The sequence below is a fragment of the Myxine glutinosa genome, chromosome 5 (genome assembly GCF_964187855.1).
Source record: "Myxine glutinosa chromosome 5, kmMyxGlut1.1, whole genome shotgun sequence".
NCBI lineage: Eukaryota > Metazoa > Chordata > Myxini > Myxiniformes > Myxinidae > Myxine > Myxine glutinosa.
The window spans coordinates 120,007,416-120,034,584 of NC_136265.1; the positions used below are offsets into that span (position 1 = coordinate 120,007,416).

A 27,169-nucleotide genomic window follows, 5' to 3' on the forward strand; every position below is an offset into this window, starting at 1 on the left:
AAAAAGGTGCGGTCAAAGGATCCTGCAGGGGAGGAATCATTTCAATAGTCCGTGAGCTGCAGCCAAGGTGAACATCGTTCGAGGTGAGCAACATAGAGTATGAGGGTAAGACCTAACACCTCCTCCGACGAGGCTCGTGGACATTTACTTGCTGACTGAAGGAGTTCTTGAGACTTAGAAGGTCTCATCTTTTGACACGTGACCAAGCACCTGGAACTTGTCCCTAAACATGTCGGATTTTTGAGTGGAGTAAGCGACGCTTCCAAAGATGGGTTTGGAATGTAAATTCTTCCCACAGTTTCTATTTTGTTCATCTATAACTCATTGCGTGGTCTTCACGATGACTCACAATGGTGTAGACAAGTTACAACTACAGCTGTTTGTTGGGAAACACTCTGAATTCTTGTTTTTCCCAAACACCTGAGCTTTTTGTTTTTGTTTTTGTATACAAGATCGAGGCTCGTGAAAGAGCGAACATTAATCACACAGAAAGACAAACCGACACATAAAACAAATAACATCGGGAGCGGTAGACAAGATGGGGAGAGAGGGGGAAGGACACAAACACAACATTTGAGAGCAGGGACCGAGAGACATGGAGACATCGAGAGATCTGAGAGAGGGCGAGGGCTTTGAGAGGGGGCATGGGAAGGGGGGGGGGGGGGTTGGAGAGGTATAAAACATATGGACACTGCCAGGACTTCCAGGAAAGAAGTTGGAATTTCAAACAAGGTGGATCTGGGGTGAATTAGTGGGGGTAGAGAAGATCAAGGTTTTGGATCGGGGAAGATAAGAGATGGTGGTGAACAGCTGTTTTAAAGACCTGGAGGGAGGAGTGGGATTGAAGGGAGTGAGGGAGTTTGTTCCAGAGGCGGGAGAAAAGAGGAATGAAAGAGTGAAGGTGAGCGGAGAGCCGAGATTTCGGCAGTTTAACCATCAGAGGGTTGCTGGCAGATCTTGTGCGACCTGTAGGAATATTTGGGGGACAGAGCACAGAGAGAGCTGGGGGAGCAAGGCCGGAGAGGAGTCGGTAGAAGACAAAGACCACCTACCTGCCTGCGGTGAGTGAGTGAAAGGCCCTCAGAGATAGCTTCATCGCGGGAGATTCCAATGATTCAGAAAACTTTGGATTCAACAGCGTGAAGCCGAGCCAGGTGTGAGGCAGGAGCACCGGCCCATAGGGGAGAACAGTATTCCATTGAGCTGCGGATGAAAGCCTTGTATGTGGTGAGGAGCTCAGGTGTGCCTAGGAAGGACTTCGCACGACGGAGGATGCCCAGTCGGCGACTGGCTTTGGAGGCCAGCTTGGAAATGTGGTTTTCCCAAGAAAGATCATGGCAGATAGTGAGACCCAAAAGCTTGAGCGACAGAACTTCTTGGAGAGGATTGTTGAGAAAGTAGATGGGAGGGTTGTCCAGTCGATCTTTTCGGAGAGACACAGTAAGAGTGTGAGATTTGTCAGGATTGAAAGACGTTCCACTTGTTTGACCAGTCTGTGATTTTGTCACAGTCTGTGATTGCTTCTGCAATGTCATGGTGCGATTCGTATTTCCTTCACCAAAACGAAGGTAGATACTTGGTGGTACTGAAAGGACTGAATCCCATCTACTGAAACCAAGTGGTACTGGGAGGACTGAATCCCACTTACTGAAACCAAGTGGTACTGAGAGGACTGAATCCCACTTACTGAAACCAAGTGGTACCGGGAGGACTGAATCCCACCGACTAAAACCAAGTGGTCCTGTGAGGACTGAATCCCACCCACTGAAATCAAGTGGTACTGAGAGAACTGAATCCCACCTACTGAAACCAAATGGTCCTGGGAGGACTGAATCCCACCTACTGAAACCAAGTGGTACTGGGAGGACTGAATCCCACCTACTGAAACCAAGAGGTCCTGGGAGGACTGAATCCCACCGACTGAAACCAAATGGTCCTGGGAGGACTGAATCCCACCGACTGAAACCAAGTGGTACTGAGAGGACTGAATCCCACCTACTGAAACCAAGAGGTCCTGGGAGGACTGAATCCCACTTACTGAAACCAAGTGGTACTGAGAGGACTGAATCCCACCTACTGAAACCAAGTGGTCCTGGGAGGACTGAATCCCACCTACTGAAACCAAATGGTCCTGGGAGGACTGAATCCCACCGACTGAAACCAAGTGGTACTGAGAGGACTGAATCCCACCTACTGAAACCAAGTGATACTGAGAGGACTGAATCCCACCTACTGAAACCAAGTGGTACTGAAAGGACTGAATCCCACCTACTGAAACCAAGTGGTACTGAAAGGCCTGAATCCCACCTACTGAAACCAAGTGGTCCTGGGAGGACTGAATCCCACCTACTGAAACCAAGTGGTACTGAAAGGACTGAATCCCACCTACTGAAACCAAGTGGTCCTGGGAGGACTGAATCCCACCTACTGAAACCAAGTGGTACTGAAAGGACTGAATCCCACCTACTGAAACCAAGTGGTCCTGGGAGGACTGAATCCCACCTACTGAAACCAAGTGGTACCGGGAGGACTGAATCCCACCGACTGAAACCAGATTTGTGAAGGTAAAAATCAACGACACACACACACGTGCTTTGCCTCTCCAATTTTTCACTTCCACCGTCATACCTGTCAAAATCAATCCGAGCATATCCCTTGTCCAATCTTCCATTATTGCCCAATATCCGATTTGACAGACCAAATCGGATGGCAGACACGCAACGTCACCTCTGCGCATGAAGTTACGATAACAACGACATTTGCGAAGCTCTTGCTTTGTTCTTCTTTGATAGGATGGTGAGGTGGAAGCACTCTTACCTGTGCACCGTCTTGTCTGGGTTTGATTCCCGACCCGAATATAAACTGTCGGAATGGAGCTGCTCAGGAAGGTGACAAAGTGTGCCGACATTCAGATGGACGTTAAGCTGGTTGTCCATTTTGCCAGCATTAGATGATGGGCCTTTGAGATATCACGACGTACTCGTACCGTTGCCAGTGTGAAAGGCACCTGTTGAAGGTGCAGCGGGTTAAATCCCAAGCTCATTGGGGTAAAGACCTCATTCGCTGCTAACGACGTCTTACACGTATTGAGCGGGACATCGCAAATTGGGCATCGATCTTAAGGTGTCCGCATTATTGGGCCTGATGTGATGCATGAAGGGCTTGTTGTGCATTTTAAACCAGACTCCGGTAACCTCTGAACCCTGAACCGGATGTCGCTCCCATGTTGTGGACATGTCTCCCACGTACATGTACAGTCGTGTCATGTTTTACTGTCGATCAACATTGGGTCATGTACGTACATCCCTCCAGGGCTTCAACACAGATGTTCAGCACCACATCAGGTCAGCTCCTCTCCCCCATCCATATTCATGATCTCCTCTACCCCCCAGATGACCCCATCCCATCCCAAACATTCCCCTTTTTCCAGGTTATTGTGATTTCGACCCCATAGGTCCTCCTCCCCCCCGAACCCCCCCCCCCCCCTCAATCCTGCTCTCACTTCTACTCTGCTGCTTGTGCTTCCCCCAATTCCATTTTGCTTTAGGTATTTTATTGAGCCTCGACCATGAATGTATATAATTTGTTTAATATCCATAATGGTAAAGGATTTCCATGTCTTCCGATGCCAGTGGCAGGTGCTGACCGATTCATCTGCCTGCTCAGGTGCGACACCCCCCTTAGGTACGCTCACATCATGACGTCATTATTCCTTTAACGACACCTTGGCGGATGCTATTGTAAAACCTTCCCCCTAATCTGTTCGAGCTGTGTTTCTGTGTATCCTTGAGGGATCTTGTCTTGTCTTGTTATCTCCCGCGTAAACACAGCGAGGCTTCCCCATGCGGGACCACGTGATTTGTGACGTTCGTTTGATTTCACGTCATCCCACGCACCTTTACAACGGGTTGTGCGTGGAAAGGCTCGCAGGGGAGGTTTGGATCTCTTTACACTCCTGGTGGGAATAATCTTTGGGAATATGATACATGGGAAGGCAGTTCCTGTTTGGGGATTGCTGGGGTAGAGAGTGCGGGCTTTGTACACACTAGAATGTGCAACAAGAAACAATTCAATTAAAATAATGTTACACCTACAAACATGAATTATCACCTGAACTACAAAACTCAAGAACAACCTATAACTACCAATAAATATATACTTTATAACTACCAATAAATATATACTTTATAACTACCAATAAATATATACTTTATAACTACCAATAAATATATACTTTATAACTACCAATCAATATATACTTTATAACTACAAATAAATATATACTTGATAACTACCAATAAATATATACTTTATAACTACCAATAAATATATACTTTGTAACTACAAATAAATATATACTTTATAACTACCAATCAATATATACTTTATAACTACCAATAAATATATACTTTATAACTACAAATAAATATATACTTGATAACTACCAATAAATATATACTTTATAACTACCAATAAATATATACTTTGTAACTACAAATAAATATATACTTTATAACTACCAATCAATATATACTTTATAACTACCAATAAATATATACTTTATAACTACAAATAAATATATACTTGATAACTACCAATAAATATATACTTTATAACTACCAATAAATATATACTTTGTAACTACAAATAAATATATACTTTATAACTACCAATAAATATATATACTTTATAACTACCAATAAATATATACTTTATAACTACCAATAAATATATACTTTATAACTACCAATAAATATATACCTTATAACTACCAATAAATATATACTTTATAACTACCAATAAATATATACTTTATAACTACCAATAAATATATACCTTATAACTACCAATAAATATATACTTTATAACTACCAATCAATATATACTTTATAACTACCAATAAATATATACTTTATAACTACAAATAAATATATACTTGATAACTACCAATAAATATATACTTTATAACTACAAATAAATATATACTTTATACCTACCAATAAATATATATACTTTATAACTACCAATAAATATTACTTTATAACTACCAATAAATATATACTTTATAACTACAGATAAATATATTGTTACGGACACGGCTAGGATGTTAATTGGCCGAGCGGATGGCCGCCGCACCCGAACAGTTACCCCGACTAACCCGATTCCTGAACGTTGGCCAAAATCGCGCCACAGATATTCAATTGGGAAAAGACAAAGACGCCGCGGATGTGAAGAAGAAGAAGGAGACAAAAAGGTTTGAAATACGATTATTATTTATTACTATTTACAGGATCGAAAGAAACCAAGGAAGAAGGAAAGATAAGAAAATAAAGCAGAAAGAGGGACGGCCCACAAGGACACAGTGAAAACTCTAGCTTAACTAAACAGGCTTAACTTATACCCCAGGACAAGACAAACAAAACAAACTCACGTACACAAGAAGGATGGAATGGATGGTTTGGGACGGCAGAGGAGGGTCCAGGCAGATGGTAGGCGTCGAGGTCCGGCTCCAAGCGCGCGCTCCGATCCACGCTTTTGGGTCGAGGCGAAAACCCGGCAAACACAGCCTCGCGTCTCACCGACCGGCAATAGGGCCTAGGGGGTATCGGCCTATTGCCGCAATACAGGCACTCCCTCACGTTTCTCTCTCTGTCTTGCTCAATGGTTCGCTCTCCGTGCTGCCGTGGGGACGTCGTGTGCTTTTTCCGGACTCATCTGCCGTTTTTGCGATCTTCGCACGCATATCTCATCCTCAAGCGCCGGTGTGACACGCCCTCCTTGGTTTCGGTACCGCCCTCCCCCCGTGCTCTGTGACCTTATATGGCAATGCCACGGGCTTGCCTCCTTATTTGGACATGGCGCCGAACGGCGCGCCCCTCGTGGCGAGCTACGGGCTTGTTCCCTTATTTGGGCATGGGGCTGAACAGCCCCGCCCCTCGTGGCGTGCCCTGAGCTTGCCTCTTCCCGGCGACCCCGCCCCTCCTGTTCACACAGAGCACGGAGCACATTGCAATGGCGGCGAATGCAGTTGGCTATCGAGGCTTTGTGAATGGGGCTTTGGGAATGAATTGGGATCTATCTATTTGAATTCGGTGCAATGGAGTATTAATTAATGGAAGACAAATCCTTAGCCTAATACACAGAATAAGGAAATAAACTACCAACAAGGAGGAAATCTATGATTGGCTAACGTGATTGTTGATGACCTAATTATGGGACGCCCTTTTGACCTTTATACACAACTGGAGGAAGGAGGGCGATATTTTACAATGTACTATACAATAAAAAACACAATTAAAAAAAACACCATTCTCATATCCACAACACTGCACCCTCCTCCTCTTAGGCACGTCCCGGGCCTATTACTTTTACTTTTAGTGTGGCACGTAGGTGTAGTTCCCTCTACATTTAATCTGACCCTGAGTGCGACAGTTTTAAAACATAAATAAATATGTCCCGCTGCTCCATTGCACCCTGCCTAACAGATTCACGCCCACAACTAACCGAATTGCGGAATGGTCTTCAAACTACACATTTACGGTGGGGGCGCATTATTTACAACGACTCTACTTTATTTACAATAAGCAACCTGGGACCTGTGATTGTTCTTTTGGGGGGGAAACAGTCTGCTCTGCATCGATGCACCATGAAAGCACCCAAAAACGCACCAAGACACCCTCAAGCACCAATCGGTGCACAGTCACTACAGTTCTCAATAAAAATAACCAAACAAACCCTGCTGGTGGTCTCTTGCTCTTCGGCTCCCTCTGCTGGCTATTGCTATCTTCCAGATGTTGTCATCTTCTTTGCTGGCGGCCTATTTGTCATAAAAAAAGCACAAAACGTGTCCATTTTTATTTATTTATGGCCCACAGGGCCGACTAGTGTGGTTCACCTGTGGGGCATAGGTGCCCTGTGACCAAGGTCCGCCAGCAAGATCTCGGGCCTTCATGGCCAGTTCCAGCAGAGGGGCCATGCCCCAACCCATGGGGTCCATAAGTGGTGCTCAGCCACAGACATGTGGTCCATAAGGTGGTGCATCGATGCAGACAGCTGGTTCCGGGAGTTTCGGGACCCCAATGGCGGACTCTCGCACGCTCCCCTCGGCGCCCAGTGGCGCAAAGTCCTCATGTGGGAGACAAGGGGGGAAAAGACAGATGAGCGAGGGGTAAGGTCACAAGGGTACACATCAACAAAGGCAATGCAAGGGGAGGTGCGTATGGAGACGGAGCGGAGAAAAGCTCGTCCCTACCGTACGTCACCCCCCCTGTCACCTACTCTACCCTTGCCCTTACCCCATATTTACAACAATCTACACATTTACAAATTTGTCACTACTGTCACATCTCCCCATATCTCTCCTACACCAAATTCGTCACCACAATCCCTCTTACCAAAATTTGCCATCACCCAATTCATCATCAATCCTCATAAGGAGGAAGAGATGGAACATCAGCACAATGTCACACCCACGTCATGATGCGTCTCACAATCCAAACATTTGCATCAAAAATAATTAAAAAACCAACAAACCATGGCATGGTGTGGAGTAACATCGTTACCTCAGGTGAGTGGATGCAGATGGTGCGAGGAGATTTTAATCCTAACTACTTTCTAAATGACATTAACACACTTTACACTACCCGGGGTCTTTCCCTGCCAATCCATTGGCCAACTTACACTATGGGTTCTAAAAACCAATTCCCATTGACCAAACTGTGGTGCTTCTCAATTTGGGGTCTCACTCCCCCGATTCATCTCCCTGTGCCCTTGCACAATTTCTGGGCTGAGTCGTGTAGCTCTCCCAGCAGGTCTACCCACCTGCACACCTCCACCACTGTAGTTGCCACCCGAGCTTACCTAGCTCCTCACCCTAACCTATCTAATTGGGGAAGGCCCCTCCTGGCTCTGTCACCCCTTGGTGCCCTCTGGCACTGGGCTACCCGGGTCCGTCCTCCGGATCCTCGGGCCCCATCCACAACTCTACGGGCTCCCAGAGCCCACCTGCGGCCTCACCTGGCCGACATCCTCACAGTGGTGGAGTGCCCAAACCAACTACACACACTAACAGGCTACACGCCCAGCCATTTCCACGTCACTAATGCACCCATCCAAATACCATTCTTCCACCACGCACCACAGATGCCAATATCCAACCACAACTTACCTGTACCCTCTACCTAACACTTACACTACCCTCCCCGGGTATTCGTGATGGGGGTCCATTCTTCCCCCATTCACACCTTCGCACCATCCACTCCACTCCACAGTTTCCACCATACTCACTCCACGACCATCCATTCCAATACTCCATATACTCCAGACCATTTATTCCATACACCTGTTGTTGCACACCTGTGCAATCACACCTGGTGCCACCTGCACCCTCCTTCCTTCCTGGACCATTTGGTCAACACAGCACACATCAATATCACTCACTCATACACTGCTCCACACACCTGTTCAGTTGCACACCTGTGCAATCACACCTTTTAACCATACACACGGCATCATCTGAACTACCTGTTGCCCTGCTAACTTAGTGCTCCCCGTCTTCCCTTTAAACTAAGCACATACCACGTCATTATCATCCAAACTAATCTACTTGCGTCCCCACTACAGGTATCATTGTCACTACCTAATCTTACCGTTACCTAAGGTCATCTCTAGGTCCCTATCATTATATCCTAACCCTCCCGGGCTAGTTTTCACTGCCATAAACCCCATTAGACTATTGCTCCTTTGCCCCCGCCTGTGAGAGATGGCAGAGTTGCCATCCCACCACATCGGGTATCTCTCACTACCAATTTTGCACACCAAATTCCAGCTAATTAAAAACTTGCCAATCACTACCAATCATCTGCCAATCCTTTGCCAATCATCAAATTTTGCTTTTTTTCAATTTCGGGTCCAAAACACTATCCTCATCACGTCTACTCACTAGAGCCTCTCGGTGCGCCAATTCATCTCTAAAGCTCGGCTTCGTAAAGCCGAGCAATGAATGCGGGTTGCTTGGTGCCGGCGGCTGGATCCGTCCGGCACTCGGTGCAGGGACGGGGGCTTACCCGGGCCGAGATCCCACGCACCATCTCGGCACGGAGCCGTCCAATGGCCCGATTTCGCCCTGCCGGAACGCCTCAACCACAAAGGGTTGCCATGACGACCCTTCCTACCGGGCCGCCCGCTCCGCATGGCAGAGCACGGACGCGGCCGGTCAGCGCGCGGCCCGGCGTGAATCCCGCACGGCGGTTCTTTCGAAACCGCCGCGGATCCCCGCGGCACGCAAAGCTGCCCAGCGCGCACCGAGGGCCCGATTCGGCTAAACGTCGCTCTAACCGCTAACCCGGTTAGCGTCGATGCTCCACTTACATGCTCACACCCCGCAGCCCGTTCCTTGCTCATACTCCATCACTTCCTCCCTTATCTCCTTTTTAGTTTCCCTCCGTCTCTTCTTAATTTCACTCACCCCCTCTTCTACCTCCTCTAATTTTTCCTTTACCTCCTTCATTTCCCGGTGCGCCCCCTCTATCTCTTCCTCTAACGCCACCTTAACCGTCTCTATGTGCGTCGCGTCCTCACCTCTCGGTCCTTCGTCTCCATTACTTCTGTCACCTCGTCCAACCTCTTCGTCAACCCCTCATGTACCATCTGACATTCTTTCTTTGTCGCTATTAATTCGTTCTTGATGTCTTTTTGTGTCGCTTTTAATCCCCCGATTATTGCAGTGTTCTTCTCCACTTGGTCCACTAGTTCCTTTTGTCCCACTGTCAGCTGTTCTACTCCCCTCGTCAGACCCTCTATGCCCCCCTGTAACCTAGCCGTATTATTCCTCACCTCTTTCTCCATACGCTTCTCACCTCGCTTTACCTCCTCACGTACCCCCGAGACCTCCTCGCTTACACCTCGTCTTATTTCCTCCTTCATTTCTCCCATCTCTTTAGTAGATGCCACCCTCATCTGTTCTAATTCATCCCTCTGAGCATCCAGTTTACCTTCCAACCCGATTTTCACCTCCTCTATCTGGTTCCCCATCCGTTTGATTTCCCGGGCGGATTGCTCCCCTACTTCCCGCAATTTGTCGGTCATTGTATTTTCCAACCCCATTAACCCATTCTTCATTCCTTCCATCTGGTTCTCCTGGGCAGCCATTCTATTTTCCAACCCCGTTAACCCATTCTTCACCTCTTTTATCCCGTTGTCTAACCCTTCAAATTTATTGTCTAACCCCTCAAATTTATTGTCTAACCCCTCAAATTTATTGTCTAACCCCTCAAATTTATTGTCTAACCCCGCAAATTTATTGTCTAACCCCGCAAATTTATTGTCTAACCGTTCACCGGTACTCCTCGCTTCGTCCCTCATTTGGCCTCCCATCCTGTTTTCCATCCCTTTGAAATTATCGTCTGTTTTTACCATAAAGGCCATCATCTGTTTCATAAACAGGTCCAAATTCATTGGCATCTCGGGCTCGGCTGCTGCGACCACGGGCGCGGCTAAATTTGGTTCCGCTACACCCACGTGCGCGAGGGCGCCATTTTGCGCGCCTGATACTCCCTCAACCACCTCCTCATTGCTCTCCTCCATTTCTTCCCTCTGATCCTGGGTTACCCCTAACCCCTCTTCTAGTGCCCCCACCGGCATCCCGCCGCCTTGACTATCCATGACACGATGTTCAATTTAAGATTTTATAAAACAAATTTCGGCCCACTCGTAATTTGAGCGCACGAAGCGCTTCAGGTCCGTTCTCGCTCCTGGCACCAATTGTTACGGACGCGGCTAGGATGTTAATTGGCCGAGCGGATGGCCGCCGCACCCGAACAGTTACTCCGACTAACCCGATTCCTGAACGTTGGCCAAAATCGCGCCACAGATATTCAATTGGGAAAAGACAAAGACGACGCGGATGTGAAGAAGAAGAAGGAGACAAAAAGGTTTGAAATACGATTATTATTTATTACTATTTACAGGATCGAAAGAAACCAAGGAAGAAGGAAAGATAAGAAAATAAAGCAGAAAGAGGGACGGACCAGAAGGACACAGTGAAAACTCTAGCTTAACTAAACAGGCTTAACTTATACCCCAGGACAAGACAAACAAAACAAACTCACGTACACAAGAAGGATGGAATGGATGGTTTGGGACGGCTGAGGAGGGTCCAGGCAGATGGTAGGCATCGAGGTCCGGCTCCAAGCACGCGCTCCGATCCACGCTTTTGGGTCGAGGCGAAAACCCGGCAAACACAGCCTCGCGTCTCACCGACCGGCAATAGGGCCCAGAGGGTATCGGCCTATTGCCGCAATACAGGCACTCCCTCACGTTTCTCTCTCTGTCTTGCTCAATGGTTCGCTCTCCGTGCTGCCGTGGGGACGTCGTGTGCTTTTTCCGGACTCATCTGCCGTTTTTGCGATCTTCGCACGCATATCTCATCCTCAAGCGCCGGTGTGACACGCCCTCCTTGGTTTCGGTACCGCCCTCCCCCTGTGCTCTGTGACCTTATATGGCAATGCCATGGGCTTGCCTCCTTATTTGGACATGGCGCCGAACGGCGCGCCCCTCGTGGCGAGCTACGGGCTTGTTCCCTTATTTGGGCATGGGGCTGAACAGCCCCGCCCCTCGTGGCGCGCCCTGGGCTTGCCTCTTCCCGGTGACCCCGCCCCGCCTGTTCACACAGAGCACGGAGCACATGGCAATGGCGGCGAATGCAGTTGGCAATCGAGGCTTTGTGAATGGGGCTTTGGGAATGAATTGGGATCTATCTATTTGAATTCGGTGCAATGGAGTATCAATTAATGGAAGACAAATCCTTAGCCTAATACACAGAATAAGGAAATAAACTACCAACAAGGAGGAAATCTATGATTGGCTAACGTGATTGTTGATGACCTAATTACGGGACGCCCTTTTGACCTTTATACACAACTGGAGGAAGGAGGGCAATATTTTACAATGTACTATACAATAAAAAACACAATAAAAAAAAACACCATTCTCATATCCACAACAATATATACTTTATAACTACCAATAAATATATATACTTTATAACTACCAATAAATATTACTTTATAACTACCAATAAATATATCGTTTAACCTTCAGAAGGAGCTCAATAGGACAACAATGAGTTCAAATAGTCAAAACGAAATCCAAAGGACACCGGAAAACTACAATTGTGTACACCTACCTGTCCACATGCACCTGTGGATTCATTTTGAATTGAGAGAGTGATTGGAGTCACGATGTGTGTACGCGAGTATTCCCACGGTTTGGAAAATACACTGGGTAGTGTGTATGAAAAACTGAAAACTAAGGTAGTGGGAGGACGGACAGCTTAAAGGTATCTCTGAAAAACAACATTGTAAATCACGTGATTACAAACAGTCCATTCACAGATGGACACCACCAATGGCAGTGCACACCTTCACTACCTTTAGTGAACTGTGAATGACAGGAAGATTGTGAATGCAATGGAACCAGATGAACAAAACAGATTATCAGGTTTATCACTAACTAGCAGGAGTACTCGGCGTTGCCAGGTGAGTGGGGGGGAGGCTGGAGAAGTAGGGTTTTTTTTTTGGTTTTTTTTGTATACAAGATCGAGGCTCGTGAAAGAGCGAACATCATCACACACAAACCGACACAAAAACATATAACATCGGGAGCGGTAGACAAGATGGGGAGAGAGGGGGAAGGACACAAACACAACATTTGAGACAGGGACCGAGAGACATGGAGACATCGAGAGATCTGAGAGAGGGCGAGGGCTTTGGGGGGAGGGGGCATGGGATGGGGGGGGGGGGTGGCAGAGGTATAAAACATATGGACACGGCCAGGACTTCCAGGAAAGAAGTTGGAATTTCAAACAAGGTGGATCTAGGGTGAATTAGCGGGGGTAGAAAAGATCAAGGTTTTGGATGGGGGAAGATAAGAGATGGTGGTGAACAGCTGTTTTAAAGACCTGGAGGGAGGAGTGGGATTGAAGGGAGTGAGGGAGTTTGTTCCAGAGGCGGGAGAAAAGAGGAATGAAAGAGTGAAGGTGAGCAGCGAGCCGAGATTTCGTCAGTTTAACCATCAGAGGGTTGCTGGCAGATCTTGTGCGACCTGTAGGAATATTTGGGGGACAGAGCCCAGAGAGAGCTGGGGGTGCAAGGCCGGAGAGGAGTCGGTAGAAGACAGAAAGACCACCTACCTGCTTGCGGTGAGTGAGTGAAAGGCCCTCAGAGATAGCTTCATCGCGGGAGATTCCAAGGGTTGAGGAAGGGAGTGGGGTGAGTGGAAGGGGGTGGGGTGGGGAAGGGAGTGGGAGGGAAATAGACTACATATACATCTGTTTTGGTGGGTGGGGGCTATGACAGGATCCTGTGTTTTGGGGGAGGAGGGAAGGGAAGGAGGAAAAATTTACCCATGCAAAGAGTGCTTTAACCTCAGTGTTGCCCAGGTAAAAAAAGGAAATTTGTAATACCCTCTAACCTCAGTGTAGCCCATGAAAAAAAGGAAATTGTAATACCTGCTGCCACCATCACCAGGTACACATTTACATAGAGAACTTATGCTCCCTCTCCCGGTCCCTCACTCCCCCGAATGAGGCTGCGGCCACATAGCCTATGTTAGCCCCAGACAAAGTTGTATTCTTATTTGTACCCCGAGTAAAGTATAAAAGCATTTATATCTGGAGTACCCGGCGTTGCTCAAGCGAAAAGGAAACATTCACATATTTGAAAAGAGGGCAAATATAATGGAAAAGCAATTACATCCAAATCAGAATCCATCACAAATGTGAAATCATCATTTCACCTTTTTGTTGAATATCTGCTGGTGAATGTGCCGTTCATCATGTTTGCTGAGTTAAGTATGATGACTTTCAGGAAGAAGAAGAAGCTTTACTACCAACTTAGTACACTTCCGGGATTGTTTGATTTTTTGTGTTCAAATGTTTGTTTTGTATTTATTTATGTGAATGTGTACTTGTATATAATTATAAGAGTCATTCATCGAAAAGGCTTCGACACTATAGAAAGATTTTTTTTAAATCCAAAAAGACCAACTATTTAAATATATATATATATATATTCTCTTTTGCCTAAAACACTCCCAGGCACTCACTGATGAACCTCTGAGAGTTTGACGAAGATCCGTTCAGCCATCTCTGAGAAAAACGGCGACACACACACAGACAGACAGACAGACAGACAGACAGACAGACAGACAGACCAATGGCTCTCTTATATAGTAGATACTGAGGGAAAAATATAACACTGAGGGATATATAACACTGAGAGATATATAACACTGAGGGATATATAACACTGAGAGATATAACACTGAGGGAGATATAACACATTGAGATATAACACTGAGGGAGTTATAACACATTGAGAGATATAACACAGAGACATTTAACATTGTGGGATATACAACACAGAGATAAATAATGATGAGGGATATATAACACTGAAGGATATATAACACATTGAGATATGTATATAACACTGAGTGATATAACACATACAGAAATAACACAGAGGGATATATAGCACTGAGGGGGATAACACTGGAGATATATAACAATGAGAAAGAAATAACACTGAAAAACATACCACAGATATATAATACTGAGGGAGATATAACACTGACAAAGAAATAACACTGAGAGATATAATACAGAGATGTAACACCAAGCCTGCACGATACAGTTGTTATGAATTATTGATGTACCTGATTGTTAGGAATTAGTGACTTAACCTGATTGTTATTAATTAGTGATTCACTTTGATTGTTATTAATTAGTAATTTACCCTGATTGTTATTAATTAGTGTTGTATACTGATTATTATTAATTGGTGATCCACTCTGATTGTTATTAATTTGTGATCAAACCTGATTGTTATTAATTAGTGTTGTTTTTTTGTTTTTTTTTTGTATACAAGATCGAGGCTCGTGAAAGAGCGAACAGCGTGAAGTTGTATACTGATTATTATTAATTAGTGATTCGCTCTGAATGTTATTAATTCGTGATGTGCCCTAATTGTTATTTGTTTGTGATTTACCCTGATTTTTATTAATTGGTGATGTACCTGATTTTTATTAATCAGTGATTTACACCGATTGTTATTAATTAGTAATTTACCCTAATTGTTATTAATTAGTGTTGTATACTGATTATTATTAATCAGTGATTTACACCGATTGTTATTAATTAGTAATTTACCCTAATTGTTATTAATTAGTGCTGATTATCATTAATTAGTGATCCACTCTGATATTTTTTTTGTTTGTTTTTTTTTGTTGTTGTTGTATACAAGATCGAGGCTCGTGAAAGAGCGAACATTAATCACACAAAAAGACAAACCGACACATAAAACATAACATCGGGAGCGGCAGACAAGATGGGGAGAGAGGGGGAAGGACACAAAGACAACATTTGAGAGCAGGTACCGAGAGACATGGAGACATCGAGAGATCTGAGAGAGGGCGAGGGCTTTGGGGGGGGGGCATGGGAAGGGGCCGGTGGGAGAGGTATAAAACATATGGACACTGCCAGGACTTCCAGGAAAGAAGTTGGAATTTCAAACAAGGTGGATCTGGGGTGAATTAGCGGGGGTAGAAAAGATCAAGGTTTTGGATGGGGGAAGATAAGAGATGGTGGTGAACAGCTGTTTTAAAGACCTGGAGGGAGGAGTGGGATTGAAGGGAGTGAGGGAGTTTGTTCCAGAGGCGGGAGAAAAGAGGAATGAAAGAGTGAAGGTGAGCAGAGAGCCGAGATTTCGACAGTTTAACCATCAGAGGGTTGCTGGCAGATCTTGTGCGACCTGTAGGAATATTTGGGGGACAGAGCACAGAGAGAGCTGGGGGTGCAAGGCCGAAGAGGAGTCGGTAGAAGACAGAAAGACCACCTACCTGCCTGCGGTGAGTGAGTAAAAGGCCCTCAGAGATAGCTTCATCGCGGGAGATTCCAATAATTCTGAAAGCTTTGGTTTCAACAGCGTGAAGCCGAGCTAGGTGTGAGGCAAGAGCACCGGCCCATAGGGGAGAACAGTATTCCATTGAGCTGCGGATGAAAGCCTTGTATGTGGTGAGGAGCTCAGGTGTGCCGAGGAAGGACTTCGCACGACGGAGGATGCCCAGTCGGCGACTGGCTTTGGAGGCCAGCTTGGAAATGTGGTTTTCCCAAGAAAGATCATGGCAGATAGTGAGACCCAAAAGCTTGAGCGACAGAACTTCTTGGAGAGGATTGTTGAGAAAGTAGATGGGAGGGTTGTCCAGTCGATCTTTTCAGAGAGACATAGTAAGAGTGTGAGATTTGTCAGGATTGAAAGACATGTTCCACTTGTTTGACCAGTCTGTGATTTTGTCCAAGTCTTCAGAGAGTGAGGAGGCTGCAGACTGCCGATCTGAGGGAAGAGGAATGGAGCGGCAGAGAGTGGAGTCATCAGCAAAGAGATAGAGAGGATTTTCAAGAGAGTCAGAGAGATCATTGATGAAGACCAGAAAAAGCACGGGGCCCAGAACACTGCCTTGGGGAACTCCAGCCTGAACAGGAAGAGGAGATGAGACAAACCCATTCAGGGCCACACGTTGACGACGACTAGAGAGGACGTCCGCCAGCCATGCGTGGAGATTTCCATGGATACCAAAGGAGGAGAGTTTGGTGAGCAGAGCGGGGTGCCAGACCGTGTCGAAGGCACGTGATATGTCGAGGGAGACAGCTATAATTTCCTGTTTGGCATTGAGGACCTCCATCCATTGTTGAGACAGCAGAAGCAGCATGTCCAGAGTAGAGTGACCTGGTCTGAAACCAAATTGATGATCAGAGATCAAGCCATTGGAGAAGAGGAAAGATTTCATATCCGAAGCAATGATGGATTCCATGACTTTGCTGATAATTGGGAGAAGGCTGATTGGTCTGTCGTTGCTAGGATCTGTTTTTGCACCTTTTTTGTGCATAGCGGTGATGTTGGCTGATTTCCAAGCAGATGGCAGTTGACCTTGAGCAAAAGAGAGGGTGAAGAGAACAGAGAGAGGGTGAGATAGAGCGGCAGAGCAGGATTTTAGGACCCGTGGGCTGATGCCGTCGGGTCCAGTTGCAGAATCAGAGTCGAGGGTTGACAGAAACTTTTCCACCTTGTCAGGAGGAAAGGACACGGAGTCCAGGAGCAGCAGGGTACGACTGGGTATGGTGGGTACAGAGAGGGATGGGTTTGGGACACAAGATTTAGAGGCAAAACACAGATTTGAGGCATTCAGCGTTTTCACGTGCGGAGTCAGCTGTGTAGCCGTTTGAGGTAAGGGAGGGGATGGAGGGGGAACAAACACCAGAAACGGATTTGACCAGACGCCACCAGGATTTGGAAGAGGGAGACAGATAAGAGAGTTCGGTCTTGAGAACGGAGAGATATTGTTTCCTGGCTCTCCTGAGGGTGGACACACACTTGTTTCGGGCTTTGTGAAAGGAAATGAGATTTCCTTCCGTTGGATTTGCTTTCTAGGAGACGAAGGCAAGTTGTTTCTGGGCAACAGCCTCACCACAAGATTCCGTGTACCATGGATGGGAGGAAGGGTATGACAACTGAAGACGAGATGGGATACATCTGTGCATGAGAGAGAGCAATTTACTTTGGAAGAATTCCCAGGATGAGTTGATGTCAGAGGTGGTAGAGATGGGAGACCAGTCCAGATGATTGATGGCTGCTTGAAGACCGTGCCAGTTGGCCTGAGTGAAATGCCAGACTCGTCGACGCTGAGCAGGCTCCCTGAGGATGGTCAGAGAGATGTCCACTTTAACAAGGACATGATCAGATGATCCGATTGGAGCAGAAGAAGAGCAGCAGACATTTTCAGGGAAGTTAGTCATAACCAAGTCCAGAAGAGAAGATGTTCCGTTGACTGAGATCCGGGTCGGGAAATTGACAGATTGTGTCAGTCCCAGTGAGTCGCAGAAGTCCTTTGCTGAGGAGCCATGGCTGGTGAGAGAGGTACCCACACCCAGCCAACTGGCATGATGACAGTTGAAATCACCACATATGAGGAAGAGAGAGTTGGGATGAGTAGATAGAAGTTGGTCCATATTATCAGACAGCGAGATGTAGATGGAGTCATCACCGTTTGGTGGACGGTACAACACACATATGAACAAGAGGTGGGAGCGAAAGGGAAGCCGTAGCCAGAGGTATTCCTGGGGGTGAGGTGGAGAGAGTGCAGTGCAGGGCGAGTGAGGAAGAGTTTTTGATAAAGATAGCAACCCCACCTCCAGGACGAGGCTCAGGTCTATCATACCAGAGGAGGGAGTAGCCCGGGAGAGATACTAAGGAATCAGAGACATCATAAAGGAGGAAAGTTTCTGTTAAGCAGATCACGTCTGGTTTGACAGAAGCAACCTGTATGGAGAGATCAGTTAAGTTTGAACAAAGGCCCCGGATGTTTGAGGTCCATACCGTTAATGAAGAGGAAGGGGGAGCATCAGATACAGAACAGGGGGGAGGAGCAGTAGGGTAAGATGTGGAAGAGGTGGAAGAGGTAGGGAGAGCTGTTGAAGGTGTGTCAGAGATTTCAGAATAGCTCGGAGAAAGGGAAGGATGGGGCGGACAAAAGGTTTGATGGTGATTGGGTGAGGCACAATGAGGTGTTATTTGAGGAGGGGGAAGAGCGAGGCAGAAGGTTGGGGGAGATGGAGGTGAGAGTTGGAAGGGGGAAGAAGCGGGGAGGACGCTTTGAGGAGGGGGAGTGAGAGGGGGGAAATTGAGAAGCAATGAGGGTGGGGAGATTTGAAGGGGAGGGGTGAGGGGGGAGTTTGGGAGGGAAGGGACAAGGGGAGGGATTTGAAAGGGATGGGATATGGGGGAGATTTGGAGGGGAGGGGTGAGGGAGGAGTCTAGGAGGGGAGGGGCGAGGAGGCGTCTTGGCGGGGAGGGGTGAGGGGGTAGTTTAGGAGGGAGGGGGCAAGGGGGGAGATTTGAAAGGGATGGGTGATGTGGAAGATTTGGAGGGGAGGGGTGATGGGGAAGATTTGGAGGGGAGGGGTTATGGGGAAGATTTGGAGGGGGGGGGGGTGAGATTGGATTTTAGAAAGTGTACGATTTATGGGAAACGAACATTTATTGCAAAATGAGTTTCTTGTGACCTTCGAGTTAAAAATACGTTTAAGGACGCTGGATGGAGGATGGAGTGCAGGAGAGTTTAGGGAATGTAGAAAAAAGGCACTATAGGAGATGGATATTTTTTTGGGGATGAATTGATTTGGTGAGCAAGTCTAAAGCAGCCTTTTAAAGAAAAGAAGAAGAAGAAAAAGGTGTTCTAAAATATGACGGAATACATAACTTGAGGGGAAAGTGTAAACATTGAAGGTTAATAACAGTGAAAACTATCTGGGGAAATGGGGGAGAAACACGTGGTCGAAGAACGAACGAACGAATAAGAATGAATAAACGAATGAGAACAGAGAAGGAAATGTTTTTTTTTTTTTTTTTTTGAGTTGAGATTTACACAAGGAAGTAGGCTATGGGTGAAAATACTGGGAATACAGAGAACGAAAGTTATTGGATCACAAACGACGGACCGCTGAGAGAAAAACAAAGCCTCAAGGTTGTACAGTGTACACTGTACAAGGCCTCAAGACACGACACGAATTAACACGATTTTCAATACAGGTATGAAAGATTTGCACCGAAAAATCTTCGTCGGGACACAATATACGTACAACACCATAAATAAATACAGTTTTAACGAAAATACAAATGGGAACAATCACTTAACTTCGATTTCAAATCGTTCGCGACGCGGCAAAGGCCTTGCTCGCGACACGGCAAACAGACGATCAATTTATGAAAGATAAACACCGAGAAACAACCAAAGTTGCACACAATAACTTCACACACCGAAAGATAAATACAGTTTCGACAAAATACAATTGTGAACAGACTTAACTTCGAAAAACGTGGAGACCGTGTGGAGCTTCGAAAATCCCTCCCACCGTCTCCGAGATCTCGCGAGACTCCCAATGATGTACATGATTTGATGTACACGAGCCCAATTGATGTACATATCATACATGATATTAATCAGTGATGTACATGATTTTTATTAATTAGTAATTTACCCTAATTGGTATTAATTAGTGTTGTACACTGATTTTTTATTAATCAGTGATGTACCTGATTGTTATTAATTCGTGATGTGCCCTAATTGTTATTTGTTTGTGATTTCAGCCGGATTTTTATTAATTGGTGATGTACCTGATTTTTATTAATCGGTGATTTACACCGATTGTTATTAATTACTAATTTACCCTAATTGTTATTAATTAGTGTTGTATGCTGATTATTATTAATTCGTGATCCACTCTGATTGTTATTAATTCATGATGTGCCCTAATTGTTCTTTGTTTGTGATTTACCCTGATTTTTATTAATTGGTAATGTACCGGATTTTTTATTAATTGGTGATGCACCTGATTTTTTATTAATCAGTGATTTACACTGATTGTTATTAATTAGTGATGTACCCTGATTGTTATTAATTGGTGATCCACTCTTATTGTTATTAATTAGTAATCCACCCTGATTGTTATTAAATAGTGATGTATCCTGATTGTTATTAATTCGTGATTTATATTGATTGTTATTAATTAGTGATATACACTGATTATTATTAATTAGTGATGTACCTGATTTTTATTAATGAGTTATCCACCCTGATTGTTATAAATCAGTGATGTACCATTATTGTTATTAATTAGTGATTTACACTGATTATTACTAATTAGTGATGTACCCTGATTGTTATTAATTAGTGATTTACACTGATTGTTATAAATCAGTGATGTACCATGATTGTTATTAATTAGTGATTTACACTGATTATAACTAATTAGTGATGTACCCTGATTGTTATTAATTAGTGATTTACACTGATTGTTATAAATCAGCGATGTACCATGATTGTTATTAATTAGTGATTTACACTGATTATTACTAATTAGTGATGTACCCTGATTGTTATTAATTAGTGATTTACACTGATTATTACTAATTAGTGATGTACCCTGATTGTTATTAATTAGTGATTTACACTGATTATTACTAATTAGTGCTGTACCATGATTGTTATTAATTAGTGATTTACACTGATTATTACTAATTAGTGATGTACCATGATTGTTATTAATTAGTGATTTACAATGATTATTACTAATTAGTGATGTACCATGATTGTTATTAATTAGTGATTTACACTGATTATTACTAATTAGTGATGTACCCTGATTGTTATTAATTAGTGATTTACACTGATTATTACTAATTAGTGATGTACCATGATTGTTATTAATTAGTGATTTACACTGATTATTACTAATTAGTGATGTACCCTGATTGTTATTAATTAGTGATTTACACTGATTGTTATAAATCAGCGATGTACCATGATTGTTATTAATTAGTGATTTACACTGATTATTACTAATTAGTGATGTACCCTGATTGTTATTAATTAGTGATTTACACTGATTATTACTAATTAGTGCTGTACCATGATTGTTATTAATTAGTGATTTACACTGATTATTACTAATTAGTGATGTACCATGATTGTTATTAATTAGTGATTTACAATGATTATTACTAATTAGTGATGTACCATGATTGTTATTAATTAGTGATTTACACTGATTATTACTAATTAGTGATGTACCCTGATTGTTATTAATTAGTGATTTACACTGATTATTACTAATTAGTGATGTACCCTGATTGTTATAAATCAGTGATGTACCCTGATTGTTATTAATTAGTGATTTACACTGATTATTACTAATTAGTGATGTACCCTGATTGTTATAATTAGTGATTTACACTGATTGTTATAAATCAGTGATGTACCATGATTGTTATTAATTTGTGATTTACCATGACATTAATTAGTGATGCACCCTGATTTTTATTAATTAGTGATGTACCCTGATTGTTATTCATTAGTGATGTACCATGAGTGTTATTAATTCGTGATTTACCATGATATTAATTGGTGATCCTCCCTGATTGTTATTAATTAGTGATGTACCATGAGTGTTATTAATTAGTGATTTACCATGATATTAATTGGTGATCCTCCCTGATTGTTATTAATTAGTGATGTACCATGAGTGTTATTAATTAGTGATTTACCATGATATTAATTGGTGATCCACCCTGATGGTTATTAATTAGTGATGTACCATGATTGTTATTAATTAGTGATCCACCCTGATTGTTATAAATTAGTGATCACCCTGATTATTATTAATTAGTGATCACCCTGATTGTTATTAATTTGTGATGTACCCTAATTGTTATTAATTAGTGATAGACCCTGATTGTTATTAATTAGTGATGTACCATGAGTGTTATTAATTAGTGATTTACCATGATATTAATTGGTGATCCTCCCTGATTGTTATTAATTCGTGATGTACCATGAGTGTTATTAATTGGTGATTTACCATGATATTAATTAGTGATGCACCCTGATTTTTATTAATTAGTGATGTACCCTGATTGTTATTAATTAGTGATGTACCATGAGTGTTATTAATTAGTGATTTACCATGATATTAATTAGTGATCCACCCTGATTGTTATTAATTAGTGATGTACCATGAGTGTTATTAATTGGTGATTTACCATGATATTAATTAGTGATGCACCCTGATTTTTATTAATTAGTGATGTACCCTGATTGTTATTAATTAGTGATGTACCATGAGTGTTATTAATTAGTGATTTACCATGATATTAATTAGTGATCCACCCTGATTGTTATTAATTAGTGATGTACCATGAGTGTTATTAATTAGTGATCCACCCTGATTGTTATTAATTAGTGATCCACCCTGATTGTTATTAATTAGTGATGTACCATGAGTGTTATTAATTAGTGATCACCCTGATTGTTATTAATTAGTGATCCACCCTGATTGTTATTAATTAGTGATGTACCATGAGTGTTATTAATTAGTGATCCACCCTGATTGTTATTAATTAGTGATCACCCTGATTGTTATTAATTAGTGATCACCCTGATTGTTATTAATTAGTGATGTACCATGAGTGTTATTAATTAGTGATCCACCCTGATTGTTATTAATTAGTGATCACCCTGATTGTTATTAATTAGTGATGTACCATGAGTGTTATTAATTAGTGATTTACCATTCTATTAATTAGTGATGTACCATGATATTAATTAGTGATGTACCATGAGTGTTATTAATTAGTGATTTACCATTCTATTAATTAGTGATGCACCCTGATTGTTATTAATTAGTGATGTACCATGAGTGTTATTAATTGGTGATTTACCATGATATTAATTAGTGATCCACCCTGATTGTTATTAATTCGTGATCGACCCTGATTGTTATTAATTAGTGATCCACACTGATTGTTATTAATTAGTGATCACCCTGATTGTTATTAATTAGTGATCACCCTGATTGTTATTAATTTGTGATGTACCCTAATTGTTATTAATTAGTGATGTACCATGAGTGTTATTAATTGGTGATCACCCTGATTGTTATTAATTAGTGATCAACCCTGATTGTTATTCATTTGTGATGTACCCTAATTGTTATTAATTAGTGATGGACCAGCACTATATCATCGTTATTTATCCTGTGTTTGCATAAATGAAGATGACGAGCTCTATGTCAATCTCTATGTAAATGAACTATGTCCTTTACACTGAACACTCGATTGTGTTTTCCAGGTTATTGATCTCCAATAATTTCCTCATCCATTCACATTGGCCAAAGATCGAGTGAGACAGCGTTCCATCAGGACGAATGTATTGGTGGTGAGCTGGGAAACCAGGGCATTCAAAATCCAAGACCAATGGCGACTTTCATTTGTTGCTTTTGTGGACAGGGAGCTCTTGAGTTGAATTGATGTAAACAAGACCGGATTTACTTCCTATTTATTCCCTTTCCTGTGGGATTGATGGTGCTGCTGTGAAGTTGTGTCCTTTCACTGGAACCCCTCCTTTACCAATTCCCCCCACAGTGCTGACTTTTCTGAAAGGGTCCTCTTGCTTGGAGCACTCGAATGTAATTTGTGTGGTGCTTTGAGGTATGACAAAGCAGGAGTTGATTTCCAATATCCAAATTAAAACGTGTGCAATCTTGACTTAAGTTGACCTCACAAAGCTGGATTTAAGAGTGTAGCACAATGAAGGGTTTAACAGATTTCCAGGCTTTGTCCGTAGATAAATTTGAGGCCTCCCAGCAACCACCGATCACCGGGCCCATTGGACCTGACCGATGGCCGACCAACGGTTCATCCACCTCGCTCAACTGCAGCGGAAACTTCATGGACATGGAATGTTTCATGATCCTGACCCGTGAGCAGCAGGCCGCCATTGGAATCCTCACCATCACGTTGGGATTCTTCACGGTTCTTGAGAATGCCCTGGTTCTCTTCGTCATATTCCGTACGCCCAGCTTGCGCGGAAAGCCATCGTACCTGTTCTTGAGCAGCCTGGCGATCGCGGACCTCCTCGCGAGCGTGATCTTCGTCTACAGCTTTACGGACTTCCACGTGTTCCATCGAAAGGACACTGAAGGAGTGTTCTTATTCAAGCTCGGAGGCGTCACCGCATCATTCACGGCTTCGGTGTGTAGCCTGTTCCTCACCGCCATAGACCGCTACATCTCCATCCACCGTCCCCTTTCCTACAGGACCATCGTGACTCGTGGTAAGGCAGTGATAGCCCTGGGAGTGATGTGGCTGCTGGCCGTGGTCACAGGTACTCTACCTTTACTCGGCTGGAATTGCCGGCGCCTTCGCTCTATTTGTTCAGACATCTTTCCACTCATCGACGAGAGGTATCTGCTGTCGTGGATCGGCCTAGTCGCGTTGCTCCTCTTAATCATCGTGTATGCCTACGTGTTCATCCTCTGGAAGGCCCACGTCCACACCACCACCATGATGCGTCGTGCGACGGCTCTTAAGCGAATGTCCCAAGCAGAGAAGCGGAAAGCCGATGAACACCGCATGGACATTCGACTCGCCAAGACCCTAGTGCTCATCCTCGCAACTCTCATCTTCTGCTGGGGCCCTGTGCTGGTCATCATGGTATATGACGTGTTTTGGCACATCGGCGATTTCACTAAAATGGTCTTCGCCTTTTGCAGCATGCTCTGCCTCATGAACGCCACGATAAACCCGATAATCTACGCGCTCCGTAGCAGAGACCTTCGCCGAGCGTGCGTCCTGGTCTTCTGCCCGCCACAGAGCACGACGCAAGTCCTCGACAGCAGCCATGAGTCGGACGTGCAGGGGCGAAGCCTAGCTTCCGATAGTACATCGGTGGCGGCTGCCCGAGACCCACCAGCGACGATAAATACGCAGGTCACCCTACTCGGTGCCAACGCAAAGCAGGCAGAAGGGGTTTGAACACCCAATAAGAAAAAGGAGAACCTACTGAAAACCCATCTGGCCTATACAACTTTGCGGTGTTGCTCCTGACGTTACAATACAGTTGGGAGCTGCCTTTATCGGTCAGTCCATCTGTTATCTTCGAACGTATTAACCAGTGGAAACATGTAGAGGTATCAATCGATGACATCTTCTTAATGTTACGTCTCAAGTGACACTCGTTACAAAATGGACAGCTTCTGAAATGCTCGTCACCCGAACCTCTCCACCTCATTCCATCAAAAGAAAGAGGCAATGGCACTTTTTCTTCATCACATTGAGCTCGGTTTCACAGGCAGAGCTTAACCTTATCTAGGACTCAATGAAACGTTTGAGTTGGTAAGTTTATAGAGGAGGACAAATAGCCATAAAGGTGCACCTTGCCAATACTCTGAGAAGCATAATCAAAGAATAGTTTTCTTTTTCAGTCCAACTTTCTCCTGAAACGTTGAGCTCCGCATGTTTCTGGTACAGCTAGTGTCCTGCAGTATATAGATATACATCAAGTGAAATGCAATTGCTAAGGGTATTAAGATTATCTTGTGACATGGTTCCATCAGAAAGCTATCTTTCCAACTAGTTTGTTGTGCTGGCAAGGGGATGTCTACATTTTATGTATGCAATATGGTGGAATTCCTACCCAATCACTGACCCGGATGTCCCACTTCACCCCTTTATGTTCAACAGATTTCTACTCCATTTACATTTCTTTCGTCCCAACATCCTTTTAATTACCTCTCCGACTCGGCTTTTATTTGCCAACCTTGCCCCCTTCGTTTCACTTTCTCAACTCTAAGTTTTTCAACTTCCCTCGCCTCTCTTTCACGTGTAGAATGTAAATAACCCTACAAAGCTCAAGAACCAGCAGTTGTAGACATATTACGGATGTCAATGTTTGAAAGCCAATTTGCACACGTCATCTTTAGGTGGTGCATGGCCCGTGGCAACAGTGCCCTCTAAAGATCTGCCTCGGCATCCAAAGCGTGGACCCATCCAGAGCTTACTCCACTCAAACATTCGACAAGTCTTGGAACAAGTTCCATCTGCTTGGTCACGTTACTTTCTAAATCTCAAGGACTTCTTTGGTCAACAAGTAGGTCTCCACAACTTGTGGATCGTTGGTCATCGTGGGATGAGGTGTATGTCTCACACTCGTCTGTTTCAGAGCTTGTACGTGTGACGTCACAACATTTGTGATCTCCCATCTTGGATTACAAGAAACTACACGTGGACTGCAACATTGTGTTTACATTTGTTAAAATAGCAGTTAAAATGGTGAATTTTTTGCGCTGTATTTTGTTGTGGCGATTGTGCCGATAGGGAGAAATGGTTGTCGAATCGTAGACTGTTTAAAAGAAACAATATAAAGATTTCAATATGGAAGCTTGACTTCTTCAAGCTATGAGGGGCGATTTACAGGGATTTGAAATGAGATTCTCACGTTAGTCCAAGAAACAGAAAATTTGTCGTTTATTTCTCAAAACCTAATGATGTACACGAAGATAGAGGTGTGGTGTGTGTGTGTGTGTGTGTGTGTGTGTGTGTGTGTGTGTGTGTGTGTGTGTGTGTGTGTGTGTGTGTGTGTGTGTGCACATGGTACAGAGGTAGCACACTTACTTTTAAGCTATCTAGTCCGTGTCTGATATCCAACCCAATTATACACTGTCTGAATGGTGCTGCACCACAGATTGCACGGACCCTCAGATGGACGTCAAGCTGCGTGT

The 27,169-nt window shown here is 44.0% G+C and overlaps 1 protein-coding gene across 2 annotated transcripts; it reads left to right on the forward strand.

Moving 5' to 3' along the window:
- Positions 1-26,826, forward strand: LOC137427176 (cannabinoid receptor type 1A-like). Of its 2 annotated transcripts, XM_068116411.2 has the most exons (3): positions 1-83; positions 3,633-3,684; positions 23,740-26,826. In XM_068116411.2, exon 3 carries the CDS (start codon positions 24,198-24,200, stop codon positions 25,422-25,424), a length of 1,227 nt encoding a protein of 408 aa, XP_067972512.1. In that variant the 5' UTR covers positions 1-83; positions 3,633-3,684; positions 23,740-24,197; the 3' UTR covers positions 25,425-26,826. The 2 variants fall into 2 exon arrangements, with proteins under 2 accessions (XP_067972512.1, XP_067972513.1); XM_068116412.2 differs by lacking the exon at positions 3,633-3,684 and having other exon boundaries at positions 23,740-26,820.
- The last annotated feature ends 343 nt before the right edge of the window (positions 26,827-27,169 follow it).